The sequence below is a fragment of the Myotis davidii genome, unplaced genomic scaffold (assembly GCF_000327345.1).
Source record: "Myotis davidii unplaced genomic scaffold, ASM32734v1 scaffold17, whole genome shotgun sequence".
NCBI lineage: Eukaryota > Metazoa > Chordata > Mammalia > Chiroptera > Vespertilionidae > Myotis > Myotis davidii.
The window spans coordinates 4,410,395-4,429,766 of NW_006288624.1; the positions used below are offsets into that span (position 1 = coordinate 4,410,395).

A 19,372-nucleotide genomic window follows, 5' to 3' on the forward strand; every position below is an offset into this window, starting at 1 on the left:
AGAGAGGTAGTCAAAGATAGGATTAAAACAGGCTATTTATGTTTAGGGACTTGAATTCTGCAGTAAGGAATATGTCCTTAGTAGGCATCAGGGACAGTGGAAGGTTTTGGAATATGAATTATCATCAGTGTGTTCAGTGACCTTAAGCAGAGGCTTCTCCAGGTGCTCAGACAAGCAAGGTGACCATCATACTCTAAGCCGGTAATAAAGAAAACCTGTGTTAGTGGGACACAGCCTGGAAAGAGGAGGGGCCTGTGAACATTCCCAGGAAGTAGGTAACACCTGAGCACAGCTGCTTTCCTCCCAGTAAGGTGGTGAAACCTAGTAGCCAGTGCTTCGGAGATGCTACTTAGAACACCTGGAATTTGTTTATTTCCACTTCCGCTTTGCTGTGGAATGTTGGCTCCTCCTTCAGTGTTTTCCGAGCTTTGTGAAGCAGGAAGAATAATTCCCATAATCTAACTACCTGTGGAGAACGCATGGGTCCCTGAACTCACTGTGTGCTTCTCTCTTCCTCCACACTGGCCAGGCCCCCAGCGCCTCCTTGTGCATCGCCATCCTGAATCTGCACCGGGACAGCGTTGCCTGTGGCCACCAGCTGATTGAGCACTGCTGCAGGCTGTCCCAGGGACTCGCCAACCCAGAGGTGGACGCAGGGCTGCTCACAGACATCATGAAGCAGCTGCTCTTCAGCGCCAAGGTGATGTTTGTCAAGGCCGGCCGCAGCCAGGACCTGGCTCTTTGTGACAGGTAATGGGAGTGAGTCTCTGTTCTTCTGCCTGGCAGTCATTTCTAGCCAGCTTCTCTTCTGGCCCCACTGTGAGTTTTCACCTCACCATTCTCTCTGACAAGACATACTGAAATGTTTGCATCGCAATTTGATGTTAACGTCATGCTGTTACCAGATCACCAGTGGTCTTCCTCACCCTACCTGAGCAGCCTGTGTCCTTCCTTCTCTGTCCCTGAGTGCATCCTCAAAGCAAGGATTCTCTAGCTATACCCAGTCAGAAAGAACTCAAAGACTCTGGTTGATTTGTAATTAAAGTCAGTTTAGGGGAGCGCCTTTCATCTCTGTGGAACTTTCTGGCTTTTAAAGATGTGTCCTCCCTGAGTGTCCAGTGCTTACCCTTGACCAAAACTCTACCCCAACCTTGCCCAGATTCAGACTGTGGCCTCAGGGAGTTCTGACGCGAGCTCTATAAAGCACACTGGGGACTGATGCATCCCTGTGTCACAGGCAGGAATCTGAGTCATAAAGTAGAAATATCTTTGGAAAAGGTATGATTAAGCCTCAGGTTCCTGCACAACCCGCCCTGCCTCCTTTTATTAACATGACAGTGAAAACTCCCAGTTCCCAGCTTATCCACCCAGTTGTGTGACTCACGTTGTGTGTTCCCAGCACTCAGTCCTGGCCAGATTTGGGAGCAGAGAGCATAATTTTCTTTGAAGTGTAAGTACCTCAGGCACTGGCCTGCAAACTCAGCAGCTGGCATAGAGTGCAGTGAATCTCAGCTTTTCCACTTCCAAGCTCTGTCACCTTGGACAAGTCTGTTCACCACTGTGGGCCTCCGTTTCCTCTTCTATAAAATGAGTATGACAATAATACTTATCTCATAGGGCTGCTATGAGGACAAAGTGAGAATATCCATGCAAAGGGCTAAGAACTGGGCCTACTACTCCAAAAATGTTAGCTTTATTATTTTTTAAAAAATATTTTCATTGATTTCAGAGAGGGAAAGAGAGGGAGAGAGAGATAGAAACATCAATGATGAGAGAGAATCATCAATTGTCTGCCTCCTGCATGCCCCCTACTGGGTATCGAGCCCATGACCTGGTCATGTGCCATGATCTGGATGGAACCGTGACCTCCTGATTTATAGGTCAACCCTCAACCACTGAGTCACATCAGCCAGGCAGCTTTATTATTTTTACTAACAAAAAACAAAAGGTTGAGAAAGATAAAAGGAGGTGGAACAAAAAATGGAAGGAAGTTTGAAGAAGTTAATTTCACTCATATCAAAAGGTACTAGATTCTACATCATCTTTCAAGTTCATAAATTAATAAATAGATGTACCATGTTAAATAAAGTTTATAAATAACCATGAAAAGAACCAAAAAGCTACCAATTTATCAGAAATGGAAAAGAGGGGGACATGGAGACAGAAACCCCTTCATATAACAAAAAGGTAAACTTAAGGCAAAAATTAAAATATATCTAAATACAGCATGGGGCAAACATAGGTTTACAGTTGTAAGTATCTGAAGCACAGTTTATTCTGGTATTTATTAATTATTGTGTTATTTTCCATATGAACAACTATAAACCAACTTTTGCCCCATCCTGAATATCTTGAATATCAATAATGTAAATGATGTTAAAGTTTTATTTTTAAAAAAAGGATACTCAGATTGGGAGGGGAGAACAGATTTAACATTAATTCCTATACTTCCTTCAAAATCTATTATAGACTAGAGGCCCAGTGCACGAAATTTGTGCACTGGCAGGGTCCCTAGCGGCTGCTGGCTGCCAGCTAGGTACTCCCTCCCTTCCCCCAGCTGGCCACACCCCCTGGACAAACTCCCGGTCGAGGGGACAATTTGCATACTACGCTTTTATTATATGGGATGGAGGAAATATCCGCTTTAGGCTGAGGGCAGCAGAAGTTAAGGAAGTCCTTAGTTCAGTGGGATTCTCACCCACCCCCGGGGGGCTGGGGCTTCAGCAGTGTTTTCAGATTGTACATTCTTTCCCCCTCCCCCCGGATCCAGAGACACCCACTCTGGAGAATCACTGTCTTTGTGCCCATTTGCTGAGGGGAGTGGATACATCTCCCATGTGTGTTTAGAATTCTTGGTTTGCAGAGTATTTTTCTACTGTCTTTAATTCATAAAAAAACTAACACCCCCTGTTACAAATGAACAATATGTAGTGATAACAAATTTGCTTTTACACGCTGTACTTTCCTACTCCGTTCCCACAAGCTTGAGAATCAGTACCACACTGAATCCCTGTTCAAGGAAATCGGTGGACAACTCAGGATCCACAGGGTCTGTTGCTAGAGTTATGTTACAAGATTTAAGAACCTTGAGCACTAGACAGAATGATCCAGCTCTCTGGGCTTTCTGTTATAAGGTTTTGCCATCACCGGGTGTCGGGAGCACTGACAGGTGGCAGTCCGAGTAGGCTGTGATGAGAGCCCATCCTTAGCCCAGGGAAAGGATGTCGAGTCCAGGAGACTGGAATCCGAGGAAAGGAGCAGGAAGCCCTGCCCAGCAGACCTCCGGGAATGGCAGTGATGGGAGCCCTGTGCTGAGCAGGAGTGCAGGCCATCCATACAGTCTCTGTGCTCTGTCCCATGCAAGCAGGGTTCAAAAGGACCAAAAAGCAAACAGGAAACTTGAGAGCCTCCAGCATTCAGTGTAAGGCCTTGCCTCAAGTAGAAGACCTGAGCGACCCTGCTCCACCTGTTAAGACCTAACATGTAATGAGCGCCTGCGAAGTTCCTGACACTGTCCTCAGCCCTCTCACTTGGGTTATTTCATTTTTATATTCATTTTACAGATGAGTAAATTGAGACAGAGAAAGGTTAACTAGTTTGCCCAAGATCATAGAGCAGCTAAATGGTGGAGTTGAGATTCAGAGTCCGGCTCCAGCCTGCTCTCGTAGTGTCTCTGTATCTCTCAATTCCCACTATCACAGTTCCGTTGGAAATAAATAGAACACCTTTAAACAGCAGCTATTCGTAGTAAGACTCTGTGGAGCCTCATTGCCTTGTCCTTTTCCTCCCCATAGCTACATCAGCAAGGTAGACGTACTGAATATTTTAGTTGCTGCTGCCTATCGCCACGTGCCATCTCTGGATCAGATCTTGCAGCCGGCTGCAGTAACCAGGCTAAGGAACCAGCTTTTGGAAGCTGAGTACTACCAACTAGGCGTTGAGGTGAGGCAAAGACAAAGCTTACTTCTACCCCACTGTAATAAAATGCCTCACCTGGCCTTGCAAACAGGTATTGCATCTCAGTAGTTCTTGGCCATGAGCAAGTATCTAGGGCAGGGGTGGGCAAACTTTTTGACTCGAGGGCCACAATGGGTTCTTAAACTGGACTCAGAAGAAGGAGCTGCGGCCGTGTTTCCCGACGTTGCCATGTTAACACTGCTGCTGGTGAAGGAGCGGAGGGGAGAGCAAGAGAACCCTCCGCTCTTTCGGCTCCGCGGGCCGTAGTTTGCCCACGGCTGATCTAGGGCATGACCAGTTTGCCTGCGGTGGCAGGCGCGGGGGGAATGATTGGCAAGAAGGGGATAGAATAGGCCTTCGGGACTCTCAGGCCTTGATGTAAGTACCTCTAACTACAGGAGCTATTTTTCCTCCAGGTCTCCACAAAGACTGGGCTGGATCCCACTGGGGCGTGGCATGCTTGGGGAATGGCCTGCCTCAAAGCTGGGAACCTCACCGCCGCACGGGAGAAGTTCAGTCGCTGTCTGAAGCCCCCTTTTGACCTCAATCAGCTGAGTCATGGCTCCAGACTGGTACAGGATGTGGTTGAGTACTTGGAGTCCACAGTGAGGCCACTCCTATCCTTGGTAAGAGCACTGTGGATGAAGGGTCCGCTCAGGGAGGGAGGCCCAGGAGCAGTCATGACCTGGGGACACGATCAAGTTCCACTCAGCTGACGGTGGCAGGCTTGGGTTTTGTTTGTTCTATTATAGTTTGATAAGTAACTATATATGGTTAGATAAGTAATACAGAATCACTGTATTACTTATCACAGAATTTTTTTTAAAGCAAGCTATAGAAAACTACTTTTAAATGATAAAAATCACATATAATCTCATACCCAGATTTAAATAGTATTTAGATTTTGGTGAACCTTCTGTTGTGTTTTTGAATGAAATAATGTTATGCAGTATTATAATATATAGAATTTTGTATCCTGCCTATTTTTCTACCCTTAAAACTGTATCGTGAGCATTTTTCCACATTGTTAAATATTCTTTAATGATAACTTCAGGGACTGCAGAGAACCTACTGAGTTCCATTTTCCCTCACTCTCTCCTTCCCTGTCAGCAAGATGATGATTACATGGCCACCTTGAAAGAGCTGGAAGCTACCCTTCGGACCCAGAGTCTCTCTCTGGAGGTGATCCCTGAAGGGAAGATCATGAACAACACGTACTACCAAGAATGCCTCTTCTACCTGCATAACTACAGCACCAACCTGGCCATCATCAGCTTCTACGTGAGGCACAGCTGTTTGCGGGAAGCCCTGCTGCACCTGCTCAACAAGGTGAGCCACAGATGCAGCTCTCAAGCGGCAGTGCCTGCTCTGCCCTCCTAGGTGGGCCACTCAGCTTTAAGGGGTGGGGGCAATAACCCCCTTAAGCTAAACCCGGCGGTGAGCTATGAGACCACCTCTGGCAGAGGGAGGCCCGGTGGAAAATTTGATGAGTGTGAAGAAAGGCTTAACCTGGATCCCAGATTGCCCTCCACTGGCAGTGACAAACCCCACCCCTTCTCTCAAAGCCCACAGCAGAATCAAATAGTGGTTGAGAGCATGCTCTGTGGAATAAGATGGTTGGTGTAAGTGGTGTGGCCTTGAGCAAACTGCTTAACCTCTGTTTCCACACACCTCCACCTGCCCTGGGACTGTGTCCCGCTGCTGACCAGCTGCTCATCACTCAGAGTTGTTGCCATGGGGCCCGGAGTCACCCCTAGCACACATCTTACGTTTGGGCTGCAGTATCTTGTGGAGGGAGAGTGTGCTGTTTTTCCCCCCTGACATGTGCCGCCCTCCTCCCACGGAGGCACAGGCACCACGAAGAGCATCATTTATTTGGAACTATGGTGAAGCTAAGTCAGGATTCAGTTTCACCACGACCCTGTGGCAGTTCTTTTTTTATCTGAACATTCCATGAAAACCTTATGGGGAATTGGCTGATTCATACCAAATTTCAGATAAAAGTGAAAGACCTCAAGGGATACTTGCACTTCAATTTGCCACTCTAATTCAGAATGGCCGCCGATGAAGGTTTGCAAATAGATCGTGTAGGTTGCTCCAAGTGAAGTCAGCAGTTCAGCGTCTTCGTAACCATGCCCCTACAGGACGGTGAGAGGGGACTGTTTTCACTGCTGCCTTAGCTCCTAACTGTGCCTTAGCGACTAACCAGGTCTCGAGAATCATTGGAAAGCTGTATCAGTTAGAGTTTAATTGCTAACCTTTTCCTCAGTTTCCAAATGAGTTTCGAGGTAAATCTGCTTTTCACAAGCACAGGTAGACAGTGGAAATCGCCCAGTTCCATGTCTTCTAACTAACGGCTAGTCTAGAGAGCTAAGCTGCTTGCTTACTTCATCTTGGCAAAAGCTGACAAAAGCGTCGCCCCTGCTTTACATTTGTGAGAGCTGCGTGGAAGCTTTCTTTTTATCTCCTGTGATCTCAAGCACCCTGGAACTGAAATATCTTACCTTCATCTCAAGCAGGTTGAGAACAACAGAAACACACATACACACACACACACACACACACAAACACACACACTGTGACAGCAACTGAATGCCTAGAGAGAGCAGAGAAGAGGCAGGGCCCACCAGGATCAAGCCCCCTTATTTCTCCAGTTTATTTTCATACAAATGCTACCTAGAACCTACATTCCAGATTTACCCAATGACCTAAATTTTTCTGGCTGTTCCGTGGACTTTCTTACCTCCACAAGTCTGTTCCCTCTGCCAAGAATGTCCTGCCCCTCCCTACCTTCTCTGAGAATGCTTATTTATCTTTTCAGACCCTCTCTGTGCATTCACAGAACATGCAAGCGATGTTAATAATCTCTTCCTTTTCACCGGCATGATACCTAGGCTATAGCTCTGTTATTGCATTTATCCCCCTGGATTGCAACTGTTTGTTACAGTTGTATCTTCCCATCTGGACTGAGAACGCCTGTATTTTACTAATCTGTGTCTTCAGCACCTGGCCTACTTATGAATGAATGAATGGATAGATGAATGGATGAAATGGAGGTTCTTAAGATGTTGCTCTTCTGAGGAATTCCATCTTTCCAATGGAGCTGAGGCCTCTGCTTCCGAGAGTCTGTCCTACAGCATTGAGGTTAGGTCTGGGTTTCTCAGGAACAGCCAGAGTCAGGAAAGGAGCCTCACCCACTGTGGACGTTCTCAAAGCCCAGTCTTACCCACGTGTAAACAGCTCATGCCCAGCGCTACTGGGCTGGATGGTTACACTCCGTGAGTGGATAGCCATCCTTTACTCTTCATTAGTTACTCCTGATCTAAATGCCAACGTGCTTTTCTTTCCTATGACTATGGAATAGGGGTTTTGACTCAGGGTCTCTGAACCACAGATGAGTTTCAGAAGCAAGGGGATTAGAAAATGTGTCTACTTTCGTGAGGAGTCTCATACTGTTTATCATTTATTCATTCATCCAAGAAAGATGTATGAAATAACCAACAACTCTTCTGGACACTTAAGATACAGCGGGGGGGGGGGGGGACAGAAACAAATATCTGTCCTCATAAAATTTACATTTTAGTAGAAAGAGACAGTAAGCCAGGTAAATAAAATATATAGTGTGGGTAATGAGTAATAATAAGAAAAATAAAACAGGGGACGGGGTGCCATTTTAGATAGGATGCCAAGGGAAGATGACATCTGAACAAAGGCCTCGGGGAGGTCCGAGTGAGCCGTGCCGGTTGTGGAGGGAGCCCAGTCCAGGGAGAGGGGCAACAAAGGTCAGTGTGGCTGGAGCAGTGAGCTGGGGACAAGTAGGAGCAGAAAAGGTCAGAAAGATTGCAGAGACCAGACCACATAGGGCCTGCTAGACATTGCGCGGACGTGGACTTTGCGCTGAGTGCCTGGGAAAACCATAGGAGGATTTTGAGCAAAGGAATAAGGTGATGTGACTTACGTTTTACAGGTTGACTTTAGACAAAAGAGAGGCAGAAGTGCAAGATGGGAGACCAGGGGGGAAAGTATTGCAAAAATACAGGCAAATGGAGATGATAACCTGGGCCAGGGGGTACAGTGGAGGTGGTGAGAAGTGGTCAGATTCCTGCATATTCTGTATGGGTTTTGGTAGAATTTGCTAATTAATTTGATGTTGGGATATTGGGGAGAGATGACTAAGGTGTTTGACCTGAACAAGTAGATGGAAATCATCTAAGAAAGAGAAAACTGCAAAAAGAGCAAATTTGGAAGAAACAATCACCAGCAGAGTTTTAGGTGTAGTAGGTTTGCTAGGCACCTGAGAGGGCATGTTGAATAGACAGTTGGGTATTAGTTGGTTATGCAGTGCTGGAGCTCAGAAGGAATGAACAGGCTAGAAATAGGAATTTAGGCATAGTTATCAAATCAAGAGTAATTAAAACAGTGAGGCTTTAAGAAATCACCAAAAGAACGACGATAGGTAGAAAAATGAACAGTCTTAAGCTCTGGGGAGAATGGGAGAATCAGCAAAAGAGATTGAAAAGAAGTAGCCAGAAAAGTAGAAAGAAAACCTGGAGAGGGTGGCATCCTGGAAGCCAAATAAAGAAGATTATTCAAGGAGGAAGACGCCATCAGCTGTATCAAAAGCTGTTGATAGATCAAACAGAAAACAAGGTCCAAAAATTAACTTTTAGATTTAATCCTATAGAGGTCACTGGTGACCGAAGGGGCAGTTTCAGAGCTGTGGGTACAAAGGTAGGTAGGAGTGGGCTGAAGAGAAAGCCACAGGAGATAAATAGGAGGCGGTGAGCGTAGATAACTCTGTGGAGGATCTGTCAGCAAAGGGAAGGAGAAAGTAGGACAGTCACGAGAGGGGGGTCCTCAAAGGTGTCTGTGACCCTCAGTCATTAAGAAGCACTGCCCTCGGAAGATGCTGAGGAAATTCAGAACGGGTCCCAGGCAGGGCCAGACCCAGGCTCGAGACTTCTGACCTTCTGCTTCTCCTGCTCCAGGAGAGTCCTCCCGAAGTCTTCATAGAAGGCATTTTCCAGCCAAGCTATAAAAGCGGAAAGCTACACGTTTTGGAAAACTTGCTAGAATCCATTGATCCGACCTTGGAGTGTTGGGGAGAGTACTTGCTCGCCGCCTGCCAGCATCTGCAGAAGAAGAACTACTACCACATTCTGTACGAGCTGCAGCAGTTTATGAAGGTAAGGGCGGCCCAGCCTGCCTGTTGTCTCTGTCGCCGAGGCCCTGCCATGCGCAAAGGGAGACTGCGCAAGGAGAGGGAACAAGACTGTCGTTTGGTCCCTGGCCTTGCTAATCGGCACATGCTAGAGCAGCCGTGGCAAACTATGGCCCGCAGGCCGGATACGGCCCGTTTGAAATGAATAAAACAAAAAAAAAAAAAAAGACCATATCCTTTTATGTAATGATGTTTGCTTTGAATTTATATTAGTTCACACAAACACTCCATCCATGCTTTTGTTCCAGCCCTCCGGTCCAGTTTAAGAACCCATTGTGGCCCTCCAGTCAAAAAGTTTGCCCACCCCTGTGCTAGAGCAATCGATGTTGCCTCTAGCATTGCTAAGTAAGAGGATTTCTCTCCCCGTTCTAAAAAGGGAAACCTGAATCTTGTCAGTAATGGCATTCTTCAGAAGTCAAGATATAAGAGATAGTAGTTTCAAGATAAACATGCATGAATGAGAATTTATAAGGAATGATGGAGTGTTTTCAGAGAAGATGCATGAAGGGAAAGGAAACAAGTTTCTCCCAATCTGTCTGAGGTTTGCCAACTAAATCACACGAAATTGAGTTATTCAATGCCACAGTTAGAGCGAAGCCAAGTTGAATGGAAAAATCAAAAGTACCCTTTTTAAGATCTCTTCTGTGGTGGAATAATATCCTACCCAAGATCTCAGCCAGTCACTTCACTGTGGGGTCTCTTGGGCTTAGGAGGGACTGATGCCAAAGAGCAGTGCAGCTGGCGATGGGAATGGGTGCTGGCACGCAAACGTCATGGGTGGGAGTCAGATCAGAATTCCCCCACACCCCACCCTCCCAGATCCCTGACCTCCTCTGACCTAAACTTTTGTTTTTCTCTTCTAGGACCAAGTCCGGGCTGCTATGACCTGTATTCGGTTCTTCAGTCACAAAGCGAAGACATACACAGAACTGGGAGAGAAGCTCTCATGGCTGCTTAAGGCCAAGGACCACCTGAAGATCTACCTCCAAGAAACCTCCCGCAGCTCCAAGAGGAAGAAAACCAACTTCTTCCGAAAGAAGATGACTGCAGCCGATGTGTCCAGGTAGCTCCGGGGTCAGGGGACAGTCGGGGCCAGAAAGGCTAGAGCTGAGTGTCTGTTGGGAATGAAGCTGCTCTTGCCCATCTCTAAGCCCGGGGCGGGGTTGGGGGTGGGGAGGCATACATCTAAAAGGAATTATTCCTACTGATCTTGCTGCTTCGAGCACAACACCCAAAATAAATGCTCCTTGCCTGGCTGGCATGGTTCAGTGGTTGAGTGTCAACCTATGAACCAGGAGATCACGGTTAGGGCACATGCCCCGGTTGCAGGCTCAGTCCCCAGTAGGTGGTGTGCGGGAGGCAGCCGATCAGTGATTCTCTCTCATCATTAATGTTTCTATCTCTCTCTCCCTCTCCCTTCTTCTCTCTCTAAAATCAATAAAAACTTTTTTTTTAAAGTAAATGCTCCACCACTACCATTTAGTACCTCATAGACCCAGTTGCTAGTTGCTTTATGTGTTTTTTCATTATACATCTCTCCTTAGCTGATGGACTCTGTGAGGGCAGGACTCATGTCTCTCTTAACCTCTGTTGTTAGCAGCACATCGGTGCTCTGTAAATACTCACTGATTCAAGGACTGGCCCTCACCCAGTTCCACAAAGCACCTTAACTATTGTGAGTCTGTACAGGGCACTAGACCATCGTTTCTGTGCTGTTATAACTGCTCAGAGGGTTTTGATCTCTTCTCCTTCCCTATCATTTCTTTGGCCTTTTCCATTGCCATCTCATTACGATTTCTCAGTCACCTAGCCCTAGTCATTGGATTCCTGGAGCCCCTCAGGAGGCTAGCCTGTGCGTCTCCTGTCACCGTAGGCACATGAACACACTCCAGCTGCAGATGGAAGTGACCAGGTTTCTACACCGGTGTGAAAGTGCCGGGACCTCTCAGATCACCACCTTGCCTCTGCCAACCCTGTTTGGAAATAACCACATGAAAATGGATGTTGCCTGCAAGGTACGCACAATGTTTCAGACCTGCAGAGTCTATTCTCCTTCAGAACATGTATCACATTTATAATATTATTTCAGTTGTTTGTTTGATGGCCACCACCCACCAGAGTGTGGGCCACGGGAGGTGGGGGAGCAAGTCCATTCAGATTGCTCTTGTATCCCTAGTGCCTGGCTCCTAGTAGATCTCAACAAATATTTGTTGAATAAATGGGGGCCCTCCCTCTTGATTGAGGGGCTACTCTGTGATTATTGCTTCTGTTGTTTCCCTCTCCTTTTCAGGTCATGCTAGGAGGGAAAAATGTCGAAGATGGTTTCGGAATGGCATTCCGTGTTCTGCAGGTATGGCCTGGATTACTGGAGATTATGCTGAAGGCGATCGCACCTGACCAGCTCTGTGAGAGATTATTCTTCAGGAAATTTTACCCCCAGAATAGTAGATTCACATGTATATCCGGATGAAATCAAGGAGGTGGTTGTTACAGAACTGGGTCAAATTCAAGACTCTAGGCCACTTTGTCAAAAGCCAAGTAACCAATGACAAATTCATCAAAAGCTATCAAATAAATTCCTGAAACAAGTCTAGGACAGTCTAGTCTAGTCTTGCCCACATCGGTTCCCTGCAGAGCCTCGCTCACCCTCGCGGGGCAGCATGGTCAGAGGAGGTGGCTGGGGGGTTTCCTCTTCAGCGGGAGAATCCGCCCCCCACAATCCTGGCAACAAGGGCTGGCCCTCCATCCTCCATCTGCCCCGGAGCTGGCTTGATGAGCACATTTTCTGTTGCCTGTGAGTAAAGGACGCAGGTACCGTTGTGTCACTGGAGCAGCGCTAAGCAGGGCACTGACACCACAGGGAGCTGAGCGGTTTCTCCAGACAACCCCCCACCGCACAGCTACACGCAGACACCCTAAGGACCATCATCCTGGGCAGGCAAGGTCTTAAACATAAGCTTCATGCGTGTCTCAAGGATCAACGACTTCATGAACAACCGGCAGATTTATTTCTTCCCACCGTTTTCAGTGTTGGACAAAGCTCTCCGCACACAGACACCCCTGGTGGCAAGCAGAGTGGCAGCTACTCCCAGACCCCAGGGAGGATTGTCCTAGACCAGGCTTGAAGTTCAAGGTTATCTGATGTTTCCAGCAAATCAGTCTTTTGATGAATTGGTCTGTTTCTGTACACAAAGGCGCCTCTTAACGGCACCAAGTGTCCGGACAGCAAGTACCAGCCCCAACATCTGTCTTCCCAAGAAAAGGTGACTCATTAGAGAGAGAATGAACGCTGTTGTGACTCCGATTAGAATATTTTCATAAAGTGATACAACAGCAAGTAAGATGTACCTCAACATTTAAACTAATGTTGAGGTTATGATTTTTATGGTTGCTTCCTAAACGTTTGCTTGACTCCAAAAGAGGAACTTTTGGCTGGTTTTGTTTGTTTATGTGTGTTTTCTATTGTGACTACAATCAATATGGCTTACTTACACCAAGCATAGCGGGAGCTTTTTAAAGGTTGCCTTCTTTCCTCTGGTAATGCCCATGCCACCCTCAGCCCATCATCCGCCTTCTATTCTAGGATTTCCAGCTGGATGCTGCCGCAACCTACTGCAGAGCTGCCCGGCAGTTGGTGGAGAGGGAGAAATACAGTGAGATCCGACAGCTGCTCAAATGTGTCAGCGAGTCAGGCATGGCAGCCAAGAGTGACGGGGACACCATCCTCCTCAATTGCTTGGAAGCCTTCAAGAGAATTCCACCCCAGGTGCGCTCACTCCCAGCCTCTGGCTCCTCCCTCCATTTCAGCATCTTCACATCCCCTCTTTAGATTTCTGTTCCCCACAATGCACCTGAAACTCTACAGGATTCCTTTATCTTTCTAACCCGCTGTAATAATGGCCTCGCTCTAACCAGCCCTTCTCTGGAAAGAAAAGTCATGGTGATAAGTGACCCTCAACTCCGTTTCTCATGTTGTTTGCACTTAGAAGTGATTCTATGGATTGTTGGAGTTGAGTGTCTGTGCAGATGGTGCACAATTTCATACAGTGATATAACACTTTATGCCTCAAAGCTAGGTCTGCAGATGGCCTTTGAGGCATGTTGCCTCTGAGAGTGTTGCCCTATGGCAGAGCCACCTCATTTGTGAAGGCCAAGGACATGCCTCTTGAGAGCCGATCCTTCTCAAATTCCCAAGCTTAGTGTTATCATTAGATTCCCTTTGTTGCTCTTATGGCAGGAGCTGAGTTTATAGAAAAGTTGGGCAGGTGTCACCATCCTGGAGTCAGACCAGCTGGGCTAAAACTGGATTGGGCCCCTGCTTTCCCGGGGACGCTCCTTGCTCTCACATCGGCTGTGTTTCTGTCCTCACAGGAGCTGGAGGGCCTGATCCAGGCAATCCACAACGATGACAACAAGGTGAGCAGCACTGCCTCCTACCCTGTGATGCTCATGCACATCACCAGGCTTGCCCTGTCCCCTTTACTCCTTGCTCTCCTTGGCAGTTCTGTTCAACCTGCATCTCGCCTTCCTTGTTATCCAGAGGAGACGCCGGAACCCAGATAGGGTGTGATGAGAGGGAATCGATGGGGAATGCGTGACCATTGACCACATGAGCCTTTGCCTTTCCATTTCTTTATCCCCGAGACAAACATGCCTTAGGCTGCTCTTGAATCTTCATTTTCTGTGGAGGTCTTCTCTCAGACAGCCCTCTGAAGCCCCCCACTTCCATCATCACGTGATCGATTGGATGAGGTTGTCAGAGTGGGCAGGCATTTCTTTATTCTGGAAGGAAAACGGTACCCTCTACAGCAGGAAAAAACACACCCAACCCTTGACCAACAAATACGCACTGGTGTCACATTATCTGGAAGAGGCCTTTCCCCTGCAGCCTCTGAGCTCTTCCCTGTTCAGTAAGAAATCAGGGAACCTCTGCTTCGCCTTGCCTTTGCAAGGAGGGCCAGCCAGAGTCAAAGCATCCCCAGCTGTCCGTTTGTGGCTCATGGCAGGCCTGATCCACCTGCCATCCAGAGGACCGGACAGGCCTGGGAAAACCCAGCACTCCGCAGCCACTAGCAGGGGAATGATCCAGCAGCTGAGTGTGAAGAAAACTGGTGTCAGGCAAACAAATTCTTACGCAACCACAGAGCCGGTCCAGTGGCAACAGTGCTAATCCCTGGAGTGCGTTTTCAGGGCATGTTTCATGTGAGGGCTTAAGGCAAATATGTTCTTAACATTTCTTTATTTCTGCAACACCCTGATGAGATCCCATGGAAAGGATGGAATTGATATTCTGAAATGTGGAAGATTACTTTTTTAGAATCAAAATGAGTGGAGCTGGGGAGAAAGAGAGAGAAAAGGGTGAGAGGGAAAGGAAAGAGAGAGAGGGAAACATCAACGTGAGAGAGACACATCTACTGATTGCCTTCCACATGTGCCTCAACTGGGGCTGGAGGCCGAACCTGCAACCTGCTGTTGACTGGAATCAAACCACGACCCTTCAGTGCACGGGCTGATGCTCTAACCACTGAGCACCTGGCCAGGGCTCAGCAGCTGTTTTAATGCACGATAGTACTCTCAGGCTACAAAATCTTGCCCCAAAATAGGTTCATTTCACTCCTATTCCAGCCTGTCTGGCACAACGCCCTCCTTCTCTTGGTAGGAATTTTGCCTGCCAACTTGTGTAACATATTTAACACACATAGGTGCCTGTGTGAGGACAGTAACATGGGGCAGCAGGTGGATATCCAAACAGCAGGACCTGACCACTTTAGTGAGCTCAGAACATACCAGGCATCAGGCTGTAGGAGATGAACTGTAATTGAGCTTAGGAAAGAAAGACTTTAGTGACCAAGGCAAAAAAGAATCCGGAGCATTGAAACACGAAGAGAGCAGGGTCCCCTCCAACCGTCAGGAGGGACTGTCACAGCAGAAAGGAAGCTTCTAATGAGAGCTCGGGGCGCTTGTGAGGGCCTCACTGTTGGCTGGCCTGGCACGCTGGCCAATCAGGGAGGTGCTGGTGAGATCGGGCCAGGGAAGAAGGGTTTTTCATCTTCACCAAGCTGGGGATTCGTGAGATCGAGGGTGTCCAGAGAATAGGAGAAACACCACCTGTACCCAAAACGGAGCTTGCTCTGACCCAAACAACAAAAGTTAGACCTTTTCTAATTATGCTTATAAGTTTTATTCCCAAATTTCCTGCTAAAAGATTTTAAATCCAGCAGGTTAAAAACAAAAAGCAAGGAGTGGGATCTGTGTGCCCATTGTAGGGGACAGGAATAATTGTTCATTCATTCATTCACTTGATGCATACTTATTAAACACCCACTGCATGCCAGGGCCTGGGCTAGGCACCAGGAACTCACAGTAGAAAAAGCAGACACTATTCCTGCGCTCAGGGATCTGAAACTATAGTCAAGGAGACAGACATTAATCAAATAATCATCCAAGTAACTAAAGTCACAGCTTGTGGAGGGTAAAGCCAGGAGGAAGCTGGAGAGCCTGACGGTGAGGGGGGAAGGCAGAGGCCAGACTCTGCCTTCCTGCTTGCCTCCTCCTCTTTGAAATTCGTATCTTGTTTGTAATAGCCAAGTGTCCAGAGCAGGGGTGGGCAAACTTTCTGACTCGAGGGCCACAATGGGTTCTTAAACTGGACCGAGGGCCGGAACAAAAGCATGGATGGAGTGTTTGTGTGAACTAATATAAATTCAAAGTAAACATCATTACATAAAAAAGTACGGTCTTTATTTTTTTTTAGTTTTATTCATTTCAAACAGTCTGGATCCCGCCCGCGGGCTGTAGTTTGCCCACTGCTGGTCCAGAATGTTTAAGGAGTTGCTATAATTATAGGAACCCAGTGATTGATCCGGTGGGCGAGAAGGGGCAGCTTGTGTGCCTGAGCTCTGATGCAGTGCTGTGTGTTTCTCAGTGATCCGTCAGTGACGTTTCTTTCCACTTCTCATACCCATTGCCAGGTTCAGGCCTACCTGACATGTTGCAAGTTGCGCTCTGCCTATCTGATTGCCGTGAAGCAGGAACACTCACGGGCCACAGCCCTCGTCCAGCAGGTGCAGCAGGCCGCCAAGAGCAGCGGGGACGCTGTAGTGCAAGACATCTGCGCCCAGTGGCTACTGACAAGCCAGGCCCGGGATGCTCTTGGCTCCGGCTCCCGGAAGTGACCATGGGCAGTGGGCCCTGGGAACTGGGACAGGAGTGATGGGGATGCTCTCCACCTCTTCCCTCCTGTGCAGAGAGACTTCTCTGGCTCTGCCCAGGTCGGAAGGAGCTGGATTGGCCCCTCCTTGCCATCTTGGGCAAAGACCGGGCCTTTCACACAAGTGCCAGGCTTCTCTAGGATTGTGGACTCTGCTTGTCTGGAGATGACCAGCCTTCCTACCTCAGAGTGCATGCATGGCGTGCACGTTCCTGCACACTCATGTTTACGCGCAAGCATTCCTGAACAAATGAAACTTCCCTACTGAAAAGAGGCACTTTATTTAGACTTCTGCCTGTCTGGAAACCTTCCCTGCGTTTTGGTTCTTAACCCGGGTCATCCTGTTTGTGTACACAGTCCCCTCTGCAGAGACATTCCAGTAGCTCCTCGTGACTAAAAGGGTTTTATCATGAATTACAGAGCAGCACCGAAAGGATTGCCTCTTTCCCCTCCCTTGCCTTCCCAGCACTCAGAGATGGTTTTGGAGCAAAGGCTACCTGTGGAATAACACTGCTCCAAGTGTCTCTTCTCAAAGCACAAGGAGTTACGCTGAGTCTTTGGATGGTAGTCTGAACAGAAGGGTCCTCCCTCAGGTGCTGGCATCTGAAAGCTGTGAGTGCACATACAAGTGATCGGGTCTGGAACCTCAGACAGGACAGGAGGAGCACCACTGACTTCATCCAACAGGGAGAGAAAGGCCAGCCTCTCCAAACGGGAATGCAGGGGTCGCTTACAAGCACAGCCAGCTTCTGTGACTATCCCTGCTGCACAGTGACAGGATGTGGCTCCCTCTTTGAGAGTCTGGGGTGAGAAATGGTAGCCAGAATCCTAGAATGAATGGTTAGACTTTGCCTATTTGAGTGACAGTCCTATTCGTGCCCCTTCAACTGGTTAGGAAACCACTTCCTCTCCTCTCCTTTTTCTCTGCAATCTCTTCAGGGCCTCAGGGCGATATGCAGAGACCCAGGACAGGGCAGTGCCTTCTCTGTCTCAACAGAGAAGAGGGGTCAAGGGTTTGCTTTGGAGGTGGCCTGCAGACAAGAGTCAGACCAGGGGACAATGAATAGGTCCCATCCGGCTGGTGAAACGAGGTGATGTGGTCCTTTCATATGGGCTTGTATTCCCACCCGAGATGTGACAGTGTTTTAGAAAGGGTCTGTCGTGCTCTGTGACGTGGATTTGCAAAGGAGAGGCCCAAGAGCAGCTCACAGCTCTGAGCTTCCCACCGGCCAGAGCTCAGCCTGTTGAGCTCACATTTGCTGCTGAGACAAACAGGAACCAGAAGCGAAGTCAGCATCTCTGGTGCTTAGAACCCTGTGCATTTCCTTCGGAACCAGGTGTTTTGATAGTAAAATAAACAAGTATTAGGCATCTACCAGGTTCAGAGTTTTCATCCTGATGGCAGGAAGTCTGCAAACAAAATAATTGATCTCTTTTGGGAGAAGTTGGACACGTGGCTTTTCCTTTGAGTCATAGAATGCACCTGTCTCCCGGGAAACGTCATTCCCTGGTATCTGCTAGCCCCTCCGAGCCTGCCCTTTTTGCACTGAACGTAAGCACTTTATATGAATGGTCTGCAGATTTCGCGGCCCTTAACTTGGGATGTTAAACCAGATTTTCCTGACTTTTTTCCTCCAACTAGTTGAGCTATAACATAGGCAACCACTGGCTAGACTGACATAAGATGAGGTTAAAGGCCTTTGAGCGTCACACTGTGGTCTCCAGCAAAACAAACAACATGTGGAAGGGTTGAATGTTGTACTACAAGCAGCCACAATAAAGTCTCTGTCCTACCAGCTTGGCCTCATGACTTCTTTGTGCTGTCTTGCTCTTACCCTTCCCTTCCTTCCTGCCTTATGGTCTGTGTGGAGAAAGTGGGTGGGAAAGATCAGAGGGCCTTCATCTCTTAAACTTCTCTAAAGGAGTCCCATTATAACTAATGGCTTTATCTCAAGTTTCCTGTGTGGTAAAGACTATTAGTGTACGCTCTACTACCAGAGACTTTTTTTTTTTTTTTGCTTTAATTGGGTAGTAGATGGAGATCACACATTCATCAGGATAGAAGGTAAGTGAAAAGTCCCTCCCGTCCTTGTCCCCTCAGCCCAGCCCCCTCTCAGACACTACCAGTGTCAACAGTTTCTTGTCTGTAGTTCCAGAGCTATTTCATATATAAACAGCAGTAACAACTAAAGTATCCCATGGACTACAACCAAAAGATATGCCCTAATTATTTAACCAGCCTCTATTCATGGACCTTTTATATTTTTAAATATATTTTACTGATTTTTTACAGAGAGGAAGGGAGAGGGGTAGAGTTAGAAACATCGATAAGAGAGAAACATCAATCAACTGCCTCCTGCACACCCCCAACTGGGGATGTGCACACAACCAAGGTACATGTCTTTGACAGGAATCAAATCTGGGACTCTTCAGTCCACAGGCTGACGCTCTATCCACTGAGCCAAACTGATTAGGGCTATTCATGGACCTTTTCGGTCATTGCCATCATTTGCCACAACAAATTATACTGCAATTAATTATCTTGCCCAGAAGACCCTGGGTCAGAGGGGATGTGCCCTTAGTAAGTCTTGCCAGGTACCTTTCAAAGAGGTCAAGCAAATAAATGTCCCACCAGCTGTGTGGGACAGTGCCTGCGTGCCCACATCCTTGCCAAAACAGTTACCAAACTTTACAGGTCTTTGCCTGTGTGATGAATGAAAAATGGCACTCTGAAATATTTTGTAATGCTGTTTGTCATTTTTTAAATTCTATGTCTTAAATATCAACCTAATTGTGACTCTTTGAAACCAAGTATAAGGTCTTTGGGGAAAACAGAACTTGGCTTAACTTGTTTTCTTGCCACCTTCTCTGAGCACGTGTTTGCAGTATAATATCTGAGCCATGGACATTGCTACCATTATCTCCCTTCCCCAGAAACATGATCTCTTCCAATTCCTCATTTAAAAAAACACACAAACAAAAGT

At 47.4% G+C, this 19,372-nt stretch overlaps 1 protein-coding gene across 2 annotated transcripts in view; it reads left to right on the forward strand.

Moving 5' to 3' along the window:
- Positions 1-18,184, forward strand: part of ZFYVE26 (zinc finger, FYVE domain containing 26) — a 67,136-nt gene extending 48,952 nt beyond the window's left edge. For both annotated transcript variants that reach the window (XM_006760764.2, XM_006760765.2), the window contains exons 32-42: positions 530-750; positions 3,795-3,942; positions 4,374-4,583; positions 5,068-5,286; positions 8,946-9,143; positions 10,042-10,241; positions 11,052-11,193; positions 11,469-11,528; positions 12,762-12,944; positions 13,550-13,594; positions 16,150-18,184. In XM_006760764.2, the coding sequence (XP_006760827.1) occupies positions 530-750; positions 3,795-3,942; positions 4,374-4,583; positions 5,068-5,286; positions 8,946-9,143; positions 10,042-10,241; positions 11,052-11,193; positions 11,469-11,528; positions 12,762-12,944; positions 13,550-13,594; positions 16,150-16,353 (1,830 nt within the window). In that variant the 3' untranslated portion in view covers positions 16,354-18,184. The remainder of the gene's footprint in view (positions 1-529; positions 751-3,794; positions 3,943-4,373; positions 4,584-5,067; positions 5,287-8,945; positions 9,144-10,041; positions 10,242-11,051; positions 11,194-11,468; positions 11,529-12,761; positions 12,945-13,549; positions 13,595-16,149) is intronic.
- The last annotated feature ends 1,188 nt before the right edge of the window (positions 18,185-19,372 follow it).